Below are 22,176 nucleotides of genomic sequence, written 5' to 3'. Positions count from 1 at the left end.
TAACTGTTTGTCGGGAGCTTCATGAAATGGGTTTCCATGGCCGAGTAGCCGAGCAGTTAAGATCAACATGTGCAATGCCAAGCGTCAGCTGGAGTGGTATAAAGCTCACCGCCATTGGACTCTGGAGCAGTGGAAACACGTTCTCTGGAGTGATGGATGCCAGGAGAACCCTACCTGCCCCAATGCATAGTGCCAACTCTAAAGTTTGGTGGAGGAGGAATAATGGTTTGGGGCTGTTCGGGCTAGGCCCCTTAGTTCCAGTGAAGGGAAATCTTAAAGCTTCCAACTTTATGGAAACAGTTTGAGGAAGGCCCTTTCCTGTTTCAACATGACAATGCCCCCGTGCACAAAACGAGGTCCATACAGAAGTGGTTTGTCGAGATCGGTGTGGAAGAGAGCCCTGACCTCAACCCCTGCGAGCCAGGCCTAATCGCACAACATCAGTGCCCAACTCCCTAATGCTCTTGTGGCTGAATGGAAGCAAGTCCCCGCAGCAATGTTCCAACATCTAGTAGAAAGCCTTCACAGAAGAGTGGAGGCTGTTATACCAGCAAAAGGGGGACCAACTCCATATTAATGCCCATGATTTTGGAATGAGATGTTCGACGAGCAGGTGTCCACTAGGGCTGTGGCGGTCACAAAATCTTGTCAGCCGGTGATTTTTTAGCAAATAACTGTCGGTCTCACGGTAATTGCCTGTTAATTAACATAAACACATTTAGCATCTCCTGGCTTCCACACATAGTCTACAAGCCACTGATGCAGACCTTTGGAACATCTACATTTTAAAAAGTCTAATAAATCCATGTAATATAGCATACACCTTCACCATAAATCCAATATTTATTTTAGACAGGTCTAAAGAAGCATGATATGAAGAAAATGTAGTCTATTTCAAAAGGACAGAATAGCATACTCTAAGTTGTCCTTATGTTAGGTCCTGATCTGGCTATTCCAAATGGCAGTGGGCTACACTAGTTCATTTAGCAGACAAGATTTGTTTTGAATTCCGTGGCATTCTTTTATAGTATGAAGAATACAATTTAACAAAGCTAAATAAAATAGAAAGGAGATTTTCTCCAAACTGTTTGAGGGAATGCGCACATGCGGCTATTGTGTTGAGCGGTTACCAAATAAAAATGTATTCCTATATGCTTAATTTAGAGTTATTAATGTAACTTTAGTTCGTCTACAAATGTTGGGCTACATGATGCGACTCTATCATGTGATCAGCTCTTTCTCACAGGCTACAAGTGAAGACAGACACATCGGGGATGCAACTGCAAGAGTCCTTATCCAATTCCGACGTGCATATTGAAGATATTGAAAGAACTGTCCACGTTTACTTTTCGTCTGCTAACAAGATGATTAGGACTAACGAACAGCAAAAGCACTAGCCTATGTCATTCTACTATCCCCCATAGTACAAAAGTCGACCTATTCTATACTGTGCAAGAAATAAATATTCCAAACATAGTCTAGGACAGTTGTGGGATGCGATAGATCCCAAATTAATACAACCACTAGCATCCCTCAAAAAATGTTAAGCAATGTGGCTGACGCAACAGATCAGAACGTTTAGCTTAAAATGTTGATAAACTATGTGGCTATTTCTTCACATTATAAGCGCAGCAATGCACACATGGAAGTAGGCTGTAAGCGTCAATGTTCCATTAGCGGAAAACACCATTATCAAAAGTGACCGCAAATGCAATTATGCATGTAATGCTTTTATTATAAAGGTGCATTTTTATGGTGAAAATGATCTTCCCCAAACTTGAAACTCTCGCGCTGCTTATATATGCAAGTTATGCTCTACAGCCCTTGTAAAGCGCATTAATGTGCTTAATTTTAGGAATTTATTTGGCCACTTTAGTTGTGATACAAACCTTATCAAAACATATAGACATATGGGCTAGGCTACATGAGGTGTGCCACTATGATTCGAAAAAGTCAACAACAACAAAAAGGCATTGTTTCTTATGCTGGGCATCATTCACAAGTGATAATATATAATTCACAAGTAATAGGCTGATATTGTCACCCATCAGACTATTCTTGATTTAATCTTGTCTTTACATATACTAAATAATATATGTGTGATATTTGTTTTGATTTAGAATGGACCATTATCATGCACCTGTATCGAAACAGGGTCAGCGGGGGAAAAATACATTTAATCTATTCACTTAAATAGCGAATGGAGGACGCTTTTCTCGTGGTTCGTTTTCATGCCAGTCAGGTATGCAATACTCCTGTTTTAAATATAAGCAATGTGCTTAATATTAGGAAAGTTGAGAAATAAATATAGTAGACGTAGTCTATAGAAAACTAATGGGATCCTCCTCTTTTTAGTAATTGCATAGCCTATAGAAATGTTGCGCAACATGAGCTCATGGGCTCTCAAGAAGTGTTTAATGTGATTTTTGATTTCATTTGCATTGATGTCAGAGTGATTAGAGGGACAATAGAGTGCTGAGTACCAGGCAGTTAGCACATTTGGTAGACTACTAATGACCAGCAGCCACATCAGAGCTTGGAGAAGCCTAATCACATGTGACTAAATGGTCATGTGGAATCTGACTGCCTTCATGACTCGTGACCACCGGTGTGGCGGTAATACGGTCACCGCAACAGCCCTAGTGTCCACATAGTTTTGGTCATGTAGATTACTTTTGAAATGAATTGCATATAATGATGAATCACTTATTTGCTCTTCATTTGAAGCCGTATTACTCCACAAATCACTTTGTTTGTGACAGGAAAACACATTGGATAGAGATCCAGACAGAGAGCTATGGTTAAAGAGAAACCCTCTTGCGTGACGATGAAGGGGGCACCAGATCAGTCTGAATCCTATTTACCACAAATATAATTTAAGTAATTTCAGAAGAGGCTCCCATCAATAGGAAGGGAGACACCTCAGCATTCCCCAGCTCTCCTAACAGGCTTACAGCTCTCTCAGGCAGGCCCTGATTTCACCGTCCATGCTGCACTGATGACCATAAAAGGATGAGGAATAATTTGGGATTGTTATTGGTCTCTTTCAACCCTGAGGTAATCAGGTTGACATTGCTTGGGGAATGAGGAGAATGGACCGCAACAGATGTACTCATGTGCAAAGTGTTTTGCTCCCCTGAGAGCTGCCTGCACAAATGCTCTCTCTCTCTCTCCAACTCTCCCCCTCTTCCTCCTCTCCACCCCCCCGTCTCTCTCACTCTTCATCACACCCTCTCCTTCTTGACCTTTGCGATGAGCATTACCCCTTCTCTCCAATTGACCTCATCCTGTCCCATTTGTGCTCTCCAGTCTGCTTGGCTCCTGGTCCACTTCAAGGCAGAAGGAGAGGCAGGTAAGAGCAGGCCAAGAGTACTTCCTGTTGGAGGAAGACCCATGGCCATGTAAGAGAGGATAACTATGGGAGGATGCTACTTCCCTGTTATCAGTTGCATTTACATACTGACGATGACCAATAACTACACTGAGCAGCAACAGGGGGGGTCTACACTTCAAAAACATTGTTTTTACCCTGTAATAATAATAATAATAATAATAATAATAATTTCTTAATGGGAAGACAGTCTTTAGTCAGTCTCTATACCCCCCCCCCCCCCCCCCCCTCTATCCCATGTTCTCTGGTGATCCTGTAATTACTGACTCCAGAAGTGGCTGAAGAACTGCTGAGGTGAAAAATCCAATCCACACTGCCATGTGCTTTGCTTTTCTTCCCATGTAATACCTTGACTCCATAATTCCACTTATTGGTGGAATAATGAATGAATTTGATATTTTTGCCTGTAGGGTCTGGAGCTCCTTGCTGCTCCAGCAGAAATCAACCATTAATATAAGGGGCCCAGAGAGACTGGCTCGGCCCCTGACCACCAAGCCCCTGCGCTGGGCCCTTAATTAAGGAAATGACAGCTCTCCAGGCTCTAGTGTACGATAATGCAGCTAATGGTATTACAGGCAGCCACTCAACAGTCAATGTCTGGTGTGTTCCCGACTCCAAAAACGCTATTGACGTATAACCAGCCAGCCTCTCCTCTGAGGGTCTCTAAACAGAGTATTACTTTCCTGCTCATCCTCAGGGAGCCATCTAATAAAGAGGACCCAGAGGTTATTGGCGGAACATTATCCTCTGGGTTATTGTTGAGGGATTTGGTGTGCTCAATGCAAGACAGAACAATGCTACAGACGTATTTGATCACCCTTTTGCAGGACAACGTTCCTGCCACGCAGGAAATGTCAAATGTGTAGTGTATTTGGCCAATGGTGCATGTCTTAACCTAGTTTGAGAAAAGCTAAGGGATTGGTCGAAAGATGGCTGAGTTATTGACAAATCCAAAATCTAATTGTATGTGTCCATTTAAACCACTGTAAATCCAGGGCACTATACAGTACTGTCCCTTCTCTTATTTTCAGATATAATGCAGTATGACTTACTGGGGAATAGGAAACTCTCTCTCTCTCTCCTCCTCTCCCTCTTTCGCTCCCGCGTGTAGAAAACTTGTGTTTGTGCCAATACCATAAAAGCTATGCCGTGTCAGGCATTTCAGAAGCATTAGTGGAATCAATGGCCAAACAATCCAGCACAATTGGTCTGGTATTGATAGAATTAAACCTTGTGTATGATGTGACTTGTCATTTCTTTGGCCCAGTATGATGCCCTGACCCCCATCATCAGTGAATCTCTATTGATTCCTGCAGCCTGGGCTTTCACTCTCATTTGTTTAGCACTCAACAATAAGGAACAAAAACACATATTTCCATAGCAAATAGAAACTGTATGATAAGAATGCACAAATGTGTTTTCTTTTGAATGTCGATATTGTGTTGATATTTAATAGTAGAAAAAAGCATGAATAATAAATACGGAGGGGGAATAAACTGTGTTTAGATACGTTTAGTCATTGGTGTTGTTAATATATTAAATGCACGTTGTCATTTATTAGGACGACTCATGTACTGGAGGCAGCTCTGCAGGGTAGCCACTAGATGGCACAGCAACAAAGTCATAAAATCGGATTTTTAACCTAACCCTAACCTTAACCCTAACCCTAACCTTAACCAACGTGCTAACCTTAAATGAAGACCAAAGGCACAGTTTGTATAGCCAAGTTTGACTTTGCCTCTGGCCCATCTAGAAATCTCTCAGCTCTGCCTCCAGGACAAGATTCATCCCAATACACGTCAACCTGCATATTACATCTCAATGAGAACAGCTACATAACGAAACAACATGCCCTCAGCCCAGCTTTTTGAAAAGAGCCATTACTAAAAAAAAAGGGGGGGTTGGGGAGTTTATGGGCTGGTTGATTTTGAAAGCCTGAATCGTTACCGCGGCTCTCTCTCCTATATTTGACAGCTTATAATGCATCGCCACTAAAATAGCTTAAGTGTTAACGCTTCTTTTATGGACAAAAATTGATTCATAAATGCAGTGGGGTGAAAGCTAACTCGGACACAAAGCCTTCAATAACACCCATGTCATTCACATGGTCAATGGATAAAGCAGTTGTTGCATTAGAGTAGATGGCAAACTGATTGCTTTATGAAATGCGGACTAATTGTTTTGTGTGGTGTTGTGCTTGGGGCAGCACTCTGTATTGAGATGAGTGGCGGATGACGTCAATTAAATGCAGCTCTTTGCACCCCATATACAAACCCCCTGCCCTGTGTGGGCATTGGACGTGGCTCTCCAGTCGCCACTTAGGTGATCAATGCAAGATCATTTATTTAGTGTCAGATATTGGGGAATATTTCCACACCATAAGCCACCGATCACGGATATAGGAATCATTATTGTTGTAGTGTAGAAGAGATGACTGTGGTTGGATATATGGGAGATAGTTTGGGGTTATTCAGTTGTGTTAAATCAGCACAAATAACAGAGTTGAGAAATTGTATTTTATAATGACAAGCATTAAGCTCTTAAGTTCAATGCGAGGTCTATGTGCTGCAATGCTGGGAAAAGGGTACCAAAGAGAGTTTACCAAATCAAAATGAAATGTGAACACGTTGACGTTTTCTGGATTTTTGTGCACAAAATAGTGAAGGAATTACTTCAGTCTAAGTATAAAATTTTATTAATGTGTAAGTAGAAAATATGTATAAAACATTATTTCAGCAAACATTTTATCATTAACAAGTGTCATTATAGCTGTTATCAGTCCAGTGTTACTGTCCAAAAGGGAATCCACTTAAAGAAACCTTCACAATATATAAACTGGTTAAAATAACAAAGAACCTAGTAATAAAAGATAATTGAAGATGGACTCCCAAGATATTTCTCCTGTCAGCGTTTTAATTTTGTTAAAGAAATCACGACCAACACCTTAGGGAAAAGATGTGCATGTGCATTTATTTACTATCGATTCCTTTCCCAGAGCTAAACGTCTTTACGTCACAGATATTTGCAGGCAGATCAAGCTTTCTCTTAACATCCCGCTGAAATTATTGCGAGATGACGCAATGAAGGCATACAGCAGTTATTTAATAAGCCATAGCCCTCTGCGCTGCTTATCAAATGGAATATATTATTCACTACACCAACTGTGTTCATTACTTATTGATTGGTATTGCCATGCTGTAAACTTTCATTCGTTCATCAATAATAGAGCAGAGTGATCCCTCTGATTAGGGGTGGATGCCATAGTCAAGCCGCTGTTTATTTCATCTCTGATATTGAGACGGAATGGATATATGCTAATGAAATGAACTGCTGCCAGTGTTCAATGTTCAATTCCACTGTCGTGTTTCGTCGTTCTTTGATATGACATTTGATGATATGCGTGCTTGTAGTTGTCGAAATTGATCGGAAACCAGTGGGGTCATTGAGTAATGCCTAATATATTCACAAATATGAACGAGATCCTCAATTGACTTGTGAATTTCCGGTTGTCATTATATGAAGAAACTTGTCTTCAAAAGACATTAGATCAAGTCAGAGGAAATGGTTGAATTGATGTCATATATCATATCAGTGAGAAACCCTAAACTTAGCTCATCATCACGCAATTATGATAACGTCTTTTGAATGTTTGCCCCGGTGTTAGGATGAGACTAGGTTTCTGCTGTCCAAATCCAAAGCCATTGTCTTCAAAATGGTTTTACTTCTCTTCAGTAATTAAAGGCATTGGGTTGGGCTATGTTTGACCCATAATGGGTAAAATTGGTAAGAAACTGCACTGTCTAATGTTAAGTGACTGCAGGGTTGACAAGCTTGGGTTTATGTGGACCAATATCAAGACACAGGCCCAGTGAGCCAGAGGTAGAAACCAGCTCAAAATGCAGGCTTGTCCCCCAGGGCAATTAAATCAAGCATCAAATGCTTAAGGTTCATTTGATGGGTCATGCCATTCACCAATTATTTGGAGTTTATGTAAAGATGAGATGATTTTGGATGGCAGAGTGGAGTTTCGGACGTAATGTGCAAATTTGTACCGTCCCAGTCCCACACAACCAACTAGCAACCACATCTTGACAGCAAAGCCTTCAGTAATACAAAGGTCAAACTTTGATGCAGTGATTCTTTTAGATATATTTTTCTTCTTGTAACTTGCTCAAATTGAAAAGGGATACACAAGTGTATTCACGTTCTTTCGCTTCCTCTAGAACTCTCCCACTCGCTTTCCTACTTTCCCTCGATTTGTTTACTTCTTTTACCAACTTGAATTCAAGTTTTTGTGGAAAGTGAGTTTTAATCTGTTGTACAATACATTGAAAGAGTTGTATAGTAGCCTACCATTGATGTATGGCTGCATTTAGAGAAAATATCAATATGCCGAGACCTCTATATTGATGACTTCTTTTGACTTGTGATCAATGTTCTTGACTTTTGGCAAAGATGGACGTTATACAAGTTAGCCCATACGGTATAAAAGCAAATAGTTTATCATTGAACTATCTGAAGGAATATACTTTTAATGAATAGTTTCATGGTTTATCTACTGTATAAAAGTTTCAACAGCTAGGCAGAAGGGACCTATAAAAACTGTACTATAGTGGCAAGGGACTTTTCTATCAGAACACGTCATCACACATGATGACTGAGGTCTGAGATGCGCATGAGCTGTAGAGAGATGCTGAGAGCGAGACTCCATGTTTTAACAGTCCGTGCCTGTGTCCTAAATGGCGCCCTATGGGCCCTGGTCAAAAGTAGTGCCCTACGTAGGGAATAGGGTGCCATTTGGGACACAAACCTGTGTCTCACCGCCCACCCACCCTGAGTGGTTTTGTTTTCTCTCCTGCCGTCACATCACACAGCAGGCCAGGCTTATTATCATGTCCCTGTCGGATGTGCTCCTCCTTGCTCCGCCGTGGCCTCATACTGTAGGAAACAGGTCTAATTGTGTCTCAGAGCCACAGGCTGTCTTCTGGTACGGGGGGGGGGGGGGGTTGATGGGTGATGATACTCAACAATGTAAATGTGGGAATAATGCAGGGCCAGGCCCTACAGTTTATGTGAACCTCCATCTCTCATCCCTCAGCTGTAATCGAGGCCGTCGGGGAGCGGCTGCCTGGTAAGCATCATCCTCACGTCAATGAGACTCTCAACTGGCGGGTCTTTTATTCAGCGCTGATTGTGAACGGTGCCGCAGCGGTTATTGATATAGCACTTTAACACAAAATCCCCTCCCCTCCCCTCCGTACTCGGGGCTGTGTGATCACAGCTGGCTATGTCTGCGTCTGGATGTTTTTTTGTGCATGATTGTTTCAACGTTATAGTGGATTAACATCTCGCTCCCCCTCCCCCTCTCTCCCCCTCTATCTTTCTCTACCTCAGGAGCCCGTGATGGCTCTGTCCAGTCTGATGCCAGCAGCAGCCCGTCAGAACAGAGTCAGCTGGGACAGTGTCACCCAGCCTACCCGGTGGGTGTCTCTCCATGTCTCCTATTGACCTGCACCCAGTGGTGGAAAAATGACCCAATTGTCATACTTGAGTAAAAGTAAAGATACTTTAATAGAAAATTACTCAAGTAAAACTGAAATTCTCCCAGTAAAATACTCCTTGAGTAAAAGTCTAATAGTATTTGGTTTTAAATATACTTAAGGAACAAAAGTAAATGTAGTTGCTAAATTATACTTAAGTATCAAATGTAAAAGTACCAATAATAATAAATTCCTTATATTAAGGGGCACACTCCAGGGGCACTCTCCAACACTCAGACATAATTTACAAACAAAGCATTTGTGTCTAGTGAGTCCGCCAGATCAGAAGCAGTGGAGATGACCGGGGATGTTATCTTGATAAGTGTGTGAATTGGACCATTTTCCTGTCAAAATGTAACGAGTAATTTTGGGTGTCAGGGAAAATGTATGGAGTAAAAAGTACATTATTTTCTTTAGGAACGCAGTGAAGTAAAAGTAAAAGTAGTCAAATATAAGTAGTCAAGTAAAACGTACAGATATCCCCCAAAAACTACTTAAGTACTACTTAAGTAGTACTTAAGTACTTTACACCACTGGCTGCACCTAAACACATCCCACCAGATATCACTGTATCCCACCAGATACAGCAGAACATGAAAATGATCTCCAAATGATATCAAATCCTCCCCAAAGATAATCAGTTGAGATGTCTTTATGAGCATATACTATAAAACAGTTTTTTGGTGATCACTTTGTCATCAACATAGAATATATAGAGTTGTTTACATTTCCTCTACCCCTCCCCTTCAAGGCCAACAAAACGCACTCCAACCGCAGGCAGCCCTACTAAACAGCTCAATAGGACAGCCAGTGTATGTGATTGGTTTTACTGGGCTGGTGGCTCTGCCCCGTTTAATGAACATTTATCTCATTAGTGGTGTCTCACTGTCACCTCCCTAAACACAGTAGTGTGAACAGCCAGACAGGCAACCAAGCAGGCACAGAGCTTCCCTCCCTCCCTTCCCTTAATGAGCACACTCTCCCGGCACTCAGGGGCTTGCATCCCAAATGACACCCTATTCCCTTTATAGTGCACTACTTTTGACCTGAGCTCCATGGGCCCTGGTTAAAAGTAGTGCTCTAGGGAATAAGGAATAGGGTGCCATTTGGGACACGGCACTCAGTGTTACTCAATTAAGGGATCCGCTACTGAATCAATCCTCATCAGGGTAAACAAAAGAGGATATTTGAGGGGAAGAGAGACTAACTCACTGAGTTCCCTGCTGAATTATCTCACTCAGCTCAGCAGAATGAGCAGCCGACAACCAGACTGATTAAAACCACACTGCTGATGAGAGACATGATAGCTGTTTAATACACGGATGCTAAACAAGGGTATTAGACCAAATAGAAATGCTTTAGTGCAGCTGGTTGTGCCAGAGCCTACTGTATGAGCTACAAGAGATTGTTCCCCCAACAGTCTCAGTCTAATATATTAATGTTGTCAGTACAGTCTCAGTGAATCTAACACTTTTCAGAAACAAAGGCGCTGCGCATGCCATAACCAATTCTCCTGTTTCGGGATCAATATGTTTTGATAGATCCTCTCTCCGGAGCCGGATATTGTGCGAACAGCCATTATCCGAGGGTAGTTTACCCAACATGAATGTGCCTTCCTCCCCCCCGACAAAAGTCGTCTATCTCTGTGATTACGGGCAATTTCTCAGAGCCTGCCTGTGCTGCAGATGGAAGGGCCTGCTGGCCCCTAATGGGCAGAGAGGCAGGGTACCTCATCTAGGTCTAAAGCCCCATCCAGCTCCACCCAGACCCCATCCAGAGCCCAACTCGACCCAGAACACATGCAGAGAGGCAGGGTACCTCATCTAGGTCTAAAGCCCCATCCAGCCCCACCTAGACCCCATCCAGCCCCCATCCAGAGCCCAACTCGACCCAGAACACATGCAGAGAGGCAGGGTACCTTATCCAGGTCTGGCTTCCCACCCAGACCCCATCCAGAGCCAAACTCCAACCCAGAACACTTGCCTGCTCCCTTGGAGCCCCACTCCTCCACACTCAGCTGTCAGCCATGCCAACGCCAGTACCACACCATCCCCACTAGACCTATGTTGGAAAGACAGGCAAGACAAACAAAGAATGGGAAATAATACCGAACTATTCACACACAGACACCCAAAGGAAGCAGAGTGGGTTGTTTACTATTATGCTCTGGCATTTTAAAAGACAATATAGTTTTTACGATCTGGAAAGTGGTGGCGGCCAGAGGCTAGTTTTTCAGATGTAATCTTCAGTTGAATTAGTACTCACGCTTTGCATGTTTTACCGAAGCAAGTTGGGTAGACAATCAATTTCTAAACTGCCCCGGCCTCTTCTCTTCACAAAAGCCATGAGCCGCCCAGCAACAAACAAACACAGCCTAAAGACAAATAACAAGGGGTCTTATTTACTCGAGGTGCTCTGAAGCTGGCAGACACGTGCTTGAAATAGTACATCGGCAGTACATTTGATGTATGTAGAATTGTTTTTTAATATCATTCCCTTCCATGTAGCTCTGTCTTCAGTGTCAGGCGAAAGGATCTCATTTAATTTGAAGTTGAAATGAATGTTCAAAGATGTCTTTGATTATCTGCCACTACAATTCAACATGAAATTTACTTTAAAAAACAAGATTAAACATATGTCACTTGCGCTGACAAAATTCCCCCCTTTGTTATTGTCCTTTGATGGTTAGTCTTTGCTCACTCAAATGACTAATTCCTTATTTATAGCTAATGACAAACGTAATTTGGAATACGTTCAAAGTCAACCAGTGGCACTCCTTTGTGTTATGATTTTCTATAGTACTTCAAAGCAAACTAAAATGGTTCTGAATGTTTTTTAAACCTAATGAGTATTGACTATTTAAGCAATAAGGCATGAGGGGATGTGGTATATGGCCAATATACCACAGCTAAGGGCTGTTCTTAAGCACGACGCAACGCGGAGTGCCTGGATACAGCCCTTAGCCATGGTACAGTATATTGGCCATATACCACAAACGCCCGAGGAGCCTTATTGCTATTATAAACTGTTGACCAATGTAATTAGAGCAGTGAAAATAAATGTTTTGTCATACCCTGGTATACGGTGTGATATACTACGGCTGTCAGCCCATCAGCATTCAGGGCTCGAACCACCCGGTTTATAATAAAATAAAATAAATAATCATTGTTATTTAATCAGTTTTGTTTACAGGATACAGTTGCTAGCACTAAACCTCTCCCCATGTCATTGACTATCAAAGCTTCGTCGCTGGTCACCTTTTGATCAAAGGTGTAGGTGAAAGAAATACATGAGGAAATTAGAAACATATGTAGGTTTTCTCTTGCCCTGTTGTCTGTTTGAATGCTAGTGTTTCACCTTCCAATCTCTCCCAGCCTCTTGGCTTTAAACCCGTGTAACATCACATTCCTTAAGCTGTGATTGTGTCGGAACTGGTGCTTGCTTTCCTTAGCGCGCCGGGTTATCTTAGTGACACCGCTGTCACCCAGCAGCACCAAGCCTGGAAGTATGGTGGCATGTTGGCACCAGTCGGCCCCTTCACTCCCTCGCCACAGACGCCCCATTCAAAATAGAAGCAGATAGCTGCCTAGTACTGTTAAAGTTTTGTGGGCTCAGGCCAGTGTAGAGGAGTCATGCAGAGCAGGAGCAGCACCGAGGTCGCAGGGCAGGCAGGTATACTACAGGCATACAGGAGCTGAGACATTTAAGGGATGTTTTTTAGGCTGGGCTTGGACACAAAGACACCATGCATTCTTTCTGTCTAGAGGGGCACAACCCAGCAGATGTTTTAGGAATGTCGTTTTACGCCATGTAAAGGCTTGTTTCCTCTGATGACTTTATGAGAAGTCTGCATCTGGCAAATTGAAGAAAAATCTCGATGATATCAAGTTGAATGCATATCTGGATGTCACAGCTCTGTAATTCCGGTGGTGCTACAACCTTTCCACACCTTGTGTAAAGAACATGAGTTAAACTCCGGGTCAAAGCACTGTGGCAATAGAAATGTTGTCTGTATATTTGCAAACCCACTCCCTGTGAAGATACATTTGAACTGTTCCTCTACTCTGCCAAATATCTCCTGATCTCCAGATAACATATCTTAGCGTACATCTTAGCGTCTGTGTCTACGACTGCACAGATTCTACTCTGACTAATATTAGTGAATGCGGACATGAGGTCTTCTAGCAAAGGAGGAAAGTGCTGATATTTGCGAAATGACTGATTCTACGGTACCAGAGGTCAAATCAAATCAAATTTGATTTGTCACATGCACCGACTACAACAGGTGTATACCTTACAGTGAAATGCTTACTCGCAAGCCCTTAACCAACAATGCAGTTTTAAGAAAAATAAGAGTTAAGAAAAATATATACAAAATAAACTAAAGTAAAAAATAAAAGAGCAACAATAAAATAACAATAACGAGGCTATATACAGGTGGTACAGGTACCGAGTCAATGTGCGGGGGTACAGGTTAGTCAAGGTAATTGAGGTAATATGTACATATAGGTAGGGGTAAAGTGACTATGCATAGATAATAGATAATAAATAGCGAGTAGCAGCAGCGTGAGAAAAAAAGGGGAGAGGGTCAATGCAAATAGTCCGGGTAGCCATTTGATGAGCTGTTCAGCAGTCTTATTGCTTGGGGGTAGAAGCTGTTAAGAAGCCTTTTGGACCTAGACTTGGTGCTCTGGTACCGTTTCCCGTGCAGTAGCAGAGAGAACAGTCTATGACTAGGATGTTTTTAGGGCCTTCCTCTGACACCACCTAGTATATAGGTCCTTAATGGCAGAAAGCTTGGCCCCTGTGATGTATTGGGCCGTACGCACTACCCTCTGTAGCGCCTTGCGGTCATAGGCCGAGCAGTTGCCATACCAGGCGGTAATGCAACCAGTCAGGATGCTATTGATGGTGCAGCTGTAGAACTTTTTGAGAATCTGAGGACCCATGCCAAATCTTTTCAGTCTCCTGAAGGGAAATAGGCACTATCATGCCCTCTTCATAACTGTCTTGGTGTGTTTGGGCCATGTTAGTTTGTTGGTGATGTGTACACCAAGGAACTTGAAGCTCTCAACCTGCTCCACTACAGCCCCGTCGATGAGAATGGGGGCATGCTCTGCCCTCCTTTTCCTGTAGTCCACAATCATCTCCTTTGTCTTGATCACGTTGAGGGAGAGGTTGTTGCCCTGGCACCACACTGCTAGGTCTCTGACCTCCTCCCTATAGGTTGTCTCATCGTTGTCGGAGATCAGGCCTACCACCGCTGTGTCGTCTGTTAATGATGGTTTTGGAGTCGTGCTTAGCCACGCAGTCATGGGTGAACAGGGAGTACAGGAGGGGACTAAGCATGCACCCCTGAGGGGCCCACCCGTGTTGAGGATTAGCGTGGCAGATGTGTTGTTGCCTACCCTTACCACCTGGGGGCGGCCCTTCAGGAAGTCCAGGATCCATGTGCGGAGGGAGGTGTTTAGTCACAGGGTCCTTATCTTAGTGATGAGCTTTGAGGGCACTATGGTGTTGAACGCTGAGCTGAGCTGTGGTCAGATCTGCTCAATGGAGGTTGAGGGAGAGCTTTGTACACGTCTCTGTGTGTGGAGTAAAGGTGGTCTAGGTTTTTTTTGTAACATGCTGGTAGAAATGAGGTAAAACGGATTGAAGTTTCCCTGCATTAAAGTCCCTGGCCACTAGGAGAGCCGCCCCTGGAGGAGCATGTATACAGCTCGTTGAGTACTGTCTTAGTGCCAGCATCAGTTTCTGGTGGTAAATAGACAGCTACGAAAAATATAGATGAAAACTCTCTTGGTAAATAGTCTGGTCTACAGCTTATCATGACATACTCTACCTCAGGCGAGCAAAACCTGTGTGTTCATTGTAATGAAATGTAAACCATTCTGCATCCATCTGAGAGGAAAATGCACTGCTCTCATTCAAAGGTTGGAGTTGTATTCCTTTTTCCACACGCCAATGAGCAGCACTGCGTTCCGACTGTCACTCTGGCTGTGGCATGTTTCAAAGCAGATGTCATCAACAAAAACAACAGCATTCATCAGAGCAGCACATTGATTAAAGCACTTCAGTCGCTTGAGTGAAATGAGCGTTACACGTGTGGTTACCTTGTTAACCCATTAATTCCCTCCCAGATGAATTTGATGTGAATATCATAATGTATCTTTATGAATGGCGTGTTCCATATCCCGACACAAGACACTCATAAACCTATGGATGAAATGGAATGTAAATGTGACCTCTCGCTACTATGCATACTAATACATTCATCACCTTCACTATGCCTTTTACTAATGTCAATACATTTTTGTAACCCAGTGTCTTTCTATTCAGTCTCTGCTGATGGCTCAGCAACTAGCCCAGCAGCTGGCCGGGGGGTCTCCAGGCCTGAACCAGCCCATCCTCATCCCCTTCAATACAGGCGGCCACCTGGGAGGCCAGCAGGGGCTGGTGCTCTCGCTGCCCACGGCCAACATCCAGGGCCTGATGGCTGCAGCAGCCGCACAGGGCATCATGACCCTTCCCCTACAGAACCTGCAAGGTAAGAGGGCTGCTCCACCAGATAACCTCCCAGAGTAATGCGTATAAATGCATGCATTTGACGTAATAACAGCAGTAATCTTATGTTATAACATTCACCAAAAGTATTTAGTCCTCACACACTGTACATTTAAGTCATTTAGCAGACGCTCTTATCCAGAGCGACTTACAAGTACATACATTCATACTTTTTTTTTGTACTGGCCCCCCGTGGGAATCGAACCCACAACCCTGGCGTTGCAAGCGCCATGCTCTACCAACTGAGCCACACGGGACCAAAATACTGTATACTGTACCAGTATGTACAGTTTATGCTACACAGGTTATGTGTTACGATTCACCTGTAAAAAATGTCAATCTAAAAAAAAAACAGAGAGGATAAAAAGAGTTTGGGGGGGGGGGGGGGGTTATGTTCCAAATAGCTGCTCATCTTCAACTTTCCTGGAGAAAGAGCCATATTAATTACAGGTCAGCGTTTTGCCGCGCGGCGCAAAAGCACTTTGTGCCTGTTTTCCCTGCGTAAGAGTGCACTGTACTCTCTTTTCTCTCTTTCCATCCTCATCCGCCCGTCCACGTGGCTGTACTTATCCTCGCCTTTTAAACTTTAATGCCCAAGTGTTCTCTTTTGATCATAGTTGTAAATGGTTTTCATTTTAATGTTTAAAACATTGTCTCTTTTATACCATTAGATTGAGGGATGGCTGGGGAAACCTTCAGTCATGAATGTTGGATGAGAGGGGCCTGGAGTCGCTAATGTAAAAAGATGCCAGGCTGCATGTAAAGCAGTGTGTTTTTGGGTGGAGATTACAATAATGCCAGTGCAGCACAAAGTGCATAGAGAGGAGCCCCCACCCCCCCCTCTTCATGTGAGGAAATGGATGGACAGATGGAATGAGTGAGGAAATGGGAAGGAAGGTAGAAGCCCTAATGGACACAAACATGCATAAATAACAACGTGCATCATCGCTATGGGGTGAGCTTTTAATAAACCCCACATCTATCTAGCCATTGAAGCCCCTCCAATGTATCCCGGAGCAATGGAGGATAATGGGACCAGAAGGTCTGTCTGTCTCACACTTCAACAACTCATATTGTATGTGGGACAAGCCAGAGGCTGTGATAACCGACTGACAAACACATTGTCATAATGTTGAAGGAACATAACCAACACCTCTCAATCATCTTTTTTTAACAGACGGTTCGGTCCGCAATCCGTTGCTGTACTTCACCATTTGTTGGGTACAAAGCTAAGGAAAGAAATGCCTTCCTTGCGGTTTCTTTTTAAGCGCACAGACGCATTCACACGTTCTCCTCCCATCCCATCTGAGAGGGACGCATTGAAGGGACCTCCGTGGAGAGAAAGTGACACAAGTCAGGAGTGAAGCTAAATGTCTTGACTGTGTCCAGGGGCCTCTGGCCACGCGGCGCCCCTCCACTCTCCCCTGTCGGAGCTCATCAGGGCCCTGCTGACTATGAGGCCTGCTGGCACAGCACCTCTGTCAGGCAGCCCCGGCCTGCCCCCTTGCCCCTCCCCTCGCCCCTTCGCCCTCCCCCCCCCCCCCTCTACTCACCCCAGTCCCCCTCAGCCCTGATTAATCACACGTTTACTGTTGTCAGTGTCCCTACTCCCTACTGTCGCCTGCAGCGCCCAGAGCTAGCAGCCAGCTCATTTCACGACCTCGGGAGCAAGTGTGTTTACAGCCCTGCTACACCGCACCGTGACACGCTGCTACGCTGGTTAATTAGCGTCAGAACAGACACAGACAACTATTAGCCTACAGTAATGAGACTGCAGGAGGATCTCTGACTCTATTTAAATCTAATGACCCAGCTAATGATCAGCAAATATGTCTGTTTGACTTGGGGGGGGTGGATTCTTCACAGTACATAGCACAGTTTAGTAGCTACTATAGCCAGGATGGATTCCACTTTTTCCACGCTTTAACAAATGCCCAAATGTGATGCTAAAAAGTATACCTTTTCTGTCAGCGCTCACTGACTTTTTAATCCGTATTGTTCACCCCATCAGCTTTTTTAAGGTGCTAAACATTCTTACAACTGAGATAAGCAGAGAAATGTGAGAGCCAAGAGGATTCCCGTTAAGCATCTTTGATCACTTATCTCTCGTTAAACACTCCTGGCATTTTGCCTCGTCTAAGATCCTTCTTTAAAATGAATAGAGAGAGAGAGAGCGAGAGAGAGGGGAGAGAGAGAGAAAGAGAGAGCGGGAGATAGGGAGGGAGAGAGAGGAGTGTGCAGGCTGGAGAGTTGTGAGAGTGAGACAGAGTGATGAATAACCGTCATTGTAATGAGGTTGTGCAGTAAAGTTGGAGCTGCTGCTTAAATAAAACGGAGCAGCAGCAGCAGCATCTTGCCGCGGACACGGTAAACACAGCAGCACCCAGTGTAACTTGTTATTTGTCAGAATGATTTATGCCAGGAAACATTCTGTACAAACAAATTCCCATTGAAACTAAACAAGGGAGAAAGGTATCTTGTGTAACAGAGTTTACACTGTTGTACCTGCAAACTAGTTTAGGGTTATGCTGTTTGTCCAATTTTGTGATGATGCATATTGATTAACTGTAATTAACCTAATTTGACGTAAATATTACTATATTACTGTTGTATATTGTATAATTAGATATGTGAATGAAACGAAAAACAGTTGCACAACAAGTAGCTAACTAGATATAGCATTCTTGGAAGTATAGATTACTCACATAAATACCCTGCACTCTTAGAAAAAAAGGTGCTATCTAGAACCTAAAAGGATTCTTCGGCTGTCCCCATAGGAGAACCCCTTTGAAGAACTAGTCTTGGTTCCAGGTAAAAACCCTTTTGGTTCGAGGTTGAACCCTTTTCGGTTCCACATAGAACCCTTTCCACAGAGGGTCCTACACGGGACCCAAAGGGTTCTACCCGAAACTAAAAAAGGGTTCTACCTGGAACCAAAAGTAGTTATCATACGGGGACAGCTGAAGAACCCTTTTGGAACCCTTTTTTCTAGGAGTGTGATAACAATTTATTGGATTTTCAACACAGCTTTATTGCACGTACAGCCTACAGTAATTGGCCATGCAAGATTGCCTTCCTTGTATTGTAAGTTGTAAAGTATCAAAGAAACAGAATTGTAAGCTCAATGGAGGGAAATAAATGAAACATCATTGGCCTGCTTCTTTTCTCTATGACTGACTCGACACTAATTCAAGACTCAATTCAACCAAACAAACAAACCCCTTTCTTGTTAATAAGCGTATCCCGTCCTTATTTGTTCTCAGCCCAGGCACCAGGCACCGCGCACATGACATCAGAGACCACAGTTCCAATGGTGAGGTGAGAGTATTGTTCCCCTCACTTGAAACGGCACTCAGGGATCCAGGTAGATAAATGCTGTGCATCCCACTCACCTAGCGGTGCCGCCTAATGAGAAGACATGTCAGTAGCAATCAAAGACATGTCTCCTCCATGGTTTGACGAAAACGTTCAAACACTACCGTTTTCATGTTGTGAGTGGGTGTTAACATGATACAAATTATGGAAATCACTCTGCTCATTACAACACCAAAGGGGTGCACTAGTTAGTCCATGTCAGACTCCATCTCTCCCGCTCAGCTGAATGCAGGTGGGGGTACGCCACCGCTCTTTTAAGAGATTAGCTCACCACAGCACCACAGCTCCCAGGAACCATGGGATTTAAAGTGAATCCCTGTCTATACCCTTTTCCTTACCCCTTTCCACCATTGGTGCATTTCAAACATGCCACTTTGTTTGAACTATACTGTCGTACAATGTGTGCGTACTTGGCGGCGAATAAAAAGCTCTGTCACATAAACATTTGAATTTTGAGAATCCTAAGAATAACTAACATTACAGCAGACTGTCATGGTGGTAAAGATGAGCTATGCAAAACGTATAATAGTTCATCTAATTTCAGTTTATGTGACAAAACAAGCAATGTCGAAAATCATAATACAACGAGGGTCTAATCCTGAATGCTGATTGGTTAAAACAACATTCCAGCCGGTGTCTATTCCACAAGTTGCCACCGGCTAAATTGGGCTCCCGAATGGCGCAGCGGTCTAAGGCACTGCATCTCAGTGCTAGAGGTGTCACTACAGACACCCTGGTTCAAATCCAGGCTGTATCACAAACAGCCGTGATTGGGGAGTCCCATAGGGTGGTGCAGAATTGGCCCAGGTTTGACCAGTGTAGGCTGTCATTGTAAATAAGAATTTGTTCTGAACTGACTTGCCTAGTTAAATAAAGGTTACATTTAAATAATCTATGACGTTAAAATGCCTATTTACTCTGTTCCATCTGACTGCACATGGGATTAAAAGGGATCAGCCCAGCCAAGCAATTTATAAACTTGATCTCAGCTATAATCTCACATTTCTTTTAGACTAACATTTAGTTTTCAACAGCGGAGATTTGTATAAATGTTGCTGTCTGTCTCTCCGACATTTGCAACATTGTTTCAATGTTGAATCTCCTGTTGTCCCATAGTAATGAACCGGATGAGACAGCGCTTCTCAGCCAGTTGAAATCCTTAATCAGCTGGCATCATTTTTATGGATATATACAAAAAAAAGGTCAATTGAAAAAAGGTGAAACTATCACGTTTCAGGTAAGACCCAAATGCAGACTGTGTCGAAGTAACAATGTTTATTACAGTAACAGGGGCAGGCAAATGACAGGTCAAGGCAGGCAGGGGTCAATAATCTAGAGTAGTGGGCCAAAGGTACAGGACGGCAGGCAGGCTCAGGGTCAGATCAGGCAGAGGTTGGTAATCCAGAGTAGTGGGGCAAAGGTACAGGATGGCAGGCATTCTCAGGGCAGGCAGAAAAGGTCAAAACTGGGAAAAACAGGAACAATCAAGAGACAGGAACAGAGGGAAAAAAACGCTGGTAGGCTTGATGAAACAAAATTAACTGGCAACAGACAAGCAGAGAACACAGGTATAAATACACAGGGGATAATGGGGAAGATGAGCAACACCTGGAGGGGGTGGAGACAAGCACAAAGACAGGTGAAACAGATCAGGGCGTGACAGTACCCCCCTCTAGGGACGCCACCTGGTGACTTACCTTGGCGCATACCTGGTTGAGCGGGGGTGGCGGCGTTGGAACTCAGAGATGAGGCCTGGGTCCAGGATGTCCCAAGCGGAGACCCAGCACCTCTTCTGGGCCATAACCCTTCCAGTCAACCAGGTACTGGAATCCCCTGCCCTGAGGTCAAACCTTCAGGAGACGCCTCACCATGTAGGCCTGTTGGCCGTCGATAAGACGAGGGAGAGGGCCTGGAAACAGGAGACAGAGGGCTGTGAGACATGGGTTTACATCTAGACACATGAAAAATAGGAAGTATACGGAGGGTACTGGGCAACAGAGGACGAACAGCAGAGGGGCTAATGATCTTGGAGCAGGGGAGAATGGTCTCGGCTTCATGAGGTGTAGCCGCAGGGTTATAGCGGCATGCCAGCGCATCAGGCTTGACATTCTTGGGTACCAGTCGGTGTTATGAAGCGAAGTGGACCGGACCTTACTGAACCCCTCCCGGAGGTCCTGGCGGAGAAGTCCGGGTCAATTTCCAAGCCCCCAGGAAGACGTCCCAGGGCAGGCAGAGCTGACTTTAGTCAATGAGTGTGGCAGAACGGGCTCCAGCACATGATGGCACCAGTAGACCAGTTAATAGAGGGATTGTGTCGCTGGAGCCAAGATAATCCCAATACCACGGTAACCTGCAGAGACTCAATTAGCAGGAATTGGATCATCTCGCTGTGGTTCCCCGACACTTGTAGGTTGATGGGGGTGGTATGGTGGGTGACCCGGCCTATAGAGCGCCCGTTCAGTGCTCTAACATCCATGGGAATGAAGATGGGTTGAGTTGGGATGCCCAGCTCGGATGCTAGGGTAACGTCCATAAGACTCATATTGGACCCCGAGTCGATGAGTATCTGGAGAGACTTGGACTGGTTGCCCCACAGCAGGGTGGCATGGAGAGGGGGGTGAGTAGGGGGAGATGCAAAATTATCCTTAAGACCCATAAGAGTACTCATTCTAACAAATGAGCTAGGTCTCTTAAAGGGACAGGTAGACACCTAATGACCGGCAGTACCGCAATACAGACAACTCTGGGTGTTAAGTCTGCGTTCGCGTTCGGCTGGAGACAACCTAGCCCTGCCGAGCTGCATTGGCTCGGGAAGAGGTAAATCGGCACTCTTCGGAGGCTCTTGGAGGAACTCGGGTAAGCTTGGCTCCTCTCGGGGACGTAGACGCCGGGGACTTCCGGAGTTCATCAGATGCAAGGTGGGATCCTTGAGTGAGCGATTGGGACCACAATCAGTACCTCTTCTCCCTCCTACGTTCCCGTTCCCGTCCATCGATCCGGATGGTTAAGGCGATGAGTTAGACGAGATCCACCGGTAGTTCCCAGGCTGCAAGCTCGTGCTTTACTTCCTCCGATAATCCGTGCAGGAACGTGCCGAACAGCACTTCCGGGTTCCAGGCACCCTCCGCTGCTAGCGTGTGGAAATCCACCACAGGCAGATTAGCCAGGCGAGGGCCCTCCCGGACATCCGCATGATGAGGTACACTATCTTAGAGCTGTCCGAGAGGAAGGAGGAAGGCTGCAGCTCCATGATGAGGGAACACTGAGCGAGAAACGCCTGACAGGTGCCCGAGTCTCCATCGAAGC

General features: G+C 44.4%; 1 protein-coding gene across 1 annotated transcript in view; it reads left to right on the top strand.

Moving 5' to 3' along the window:
• pou6f2 (POU class 6 homeobox 2) overlaps nucleotides 1-22,176 on the top strand; it is a 90,400-nt gene that overhangs the window by 10,786 nt on the left and 57,438 nt on the right. The window contains exons 2-3 of the mRNA XM_038997251.1: nucleotides 8,786-8,871; nucleotides 15,271-15,478. Coding sequence (XP_038853179.1) covers nucleotides 8,786-8,871; nucleotides 15,271-15,478 — 294 coding nt within the window. The remainder of the gene's footprint in view (nucleotides 1-8,785; nucleotides 8,872-15,270; nucleotides 15,479-22,176) is intronic.

This window comes from Salvelinus namaycush, chromosome 7, assembly GCF_016432855.1.
Source record: "Salvelinus namaycush isolate Seneca chromosome 7, SaNama_1.0, whole genome shotgun sequence".
Taxonomy (NCBI): domain Eukaryota; kingdom Metazoa; phylum Chordata; class Actinopteri; order Salmoniformes; family Salmonidae; genus Salvelinus; species Salvelinus namaycush.
This window is presented reverse-complemented; position numbering and strand designations above follow the sequence as displayed.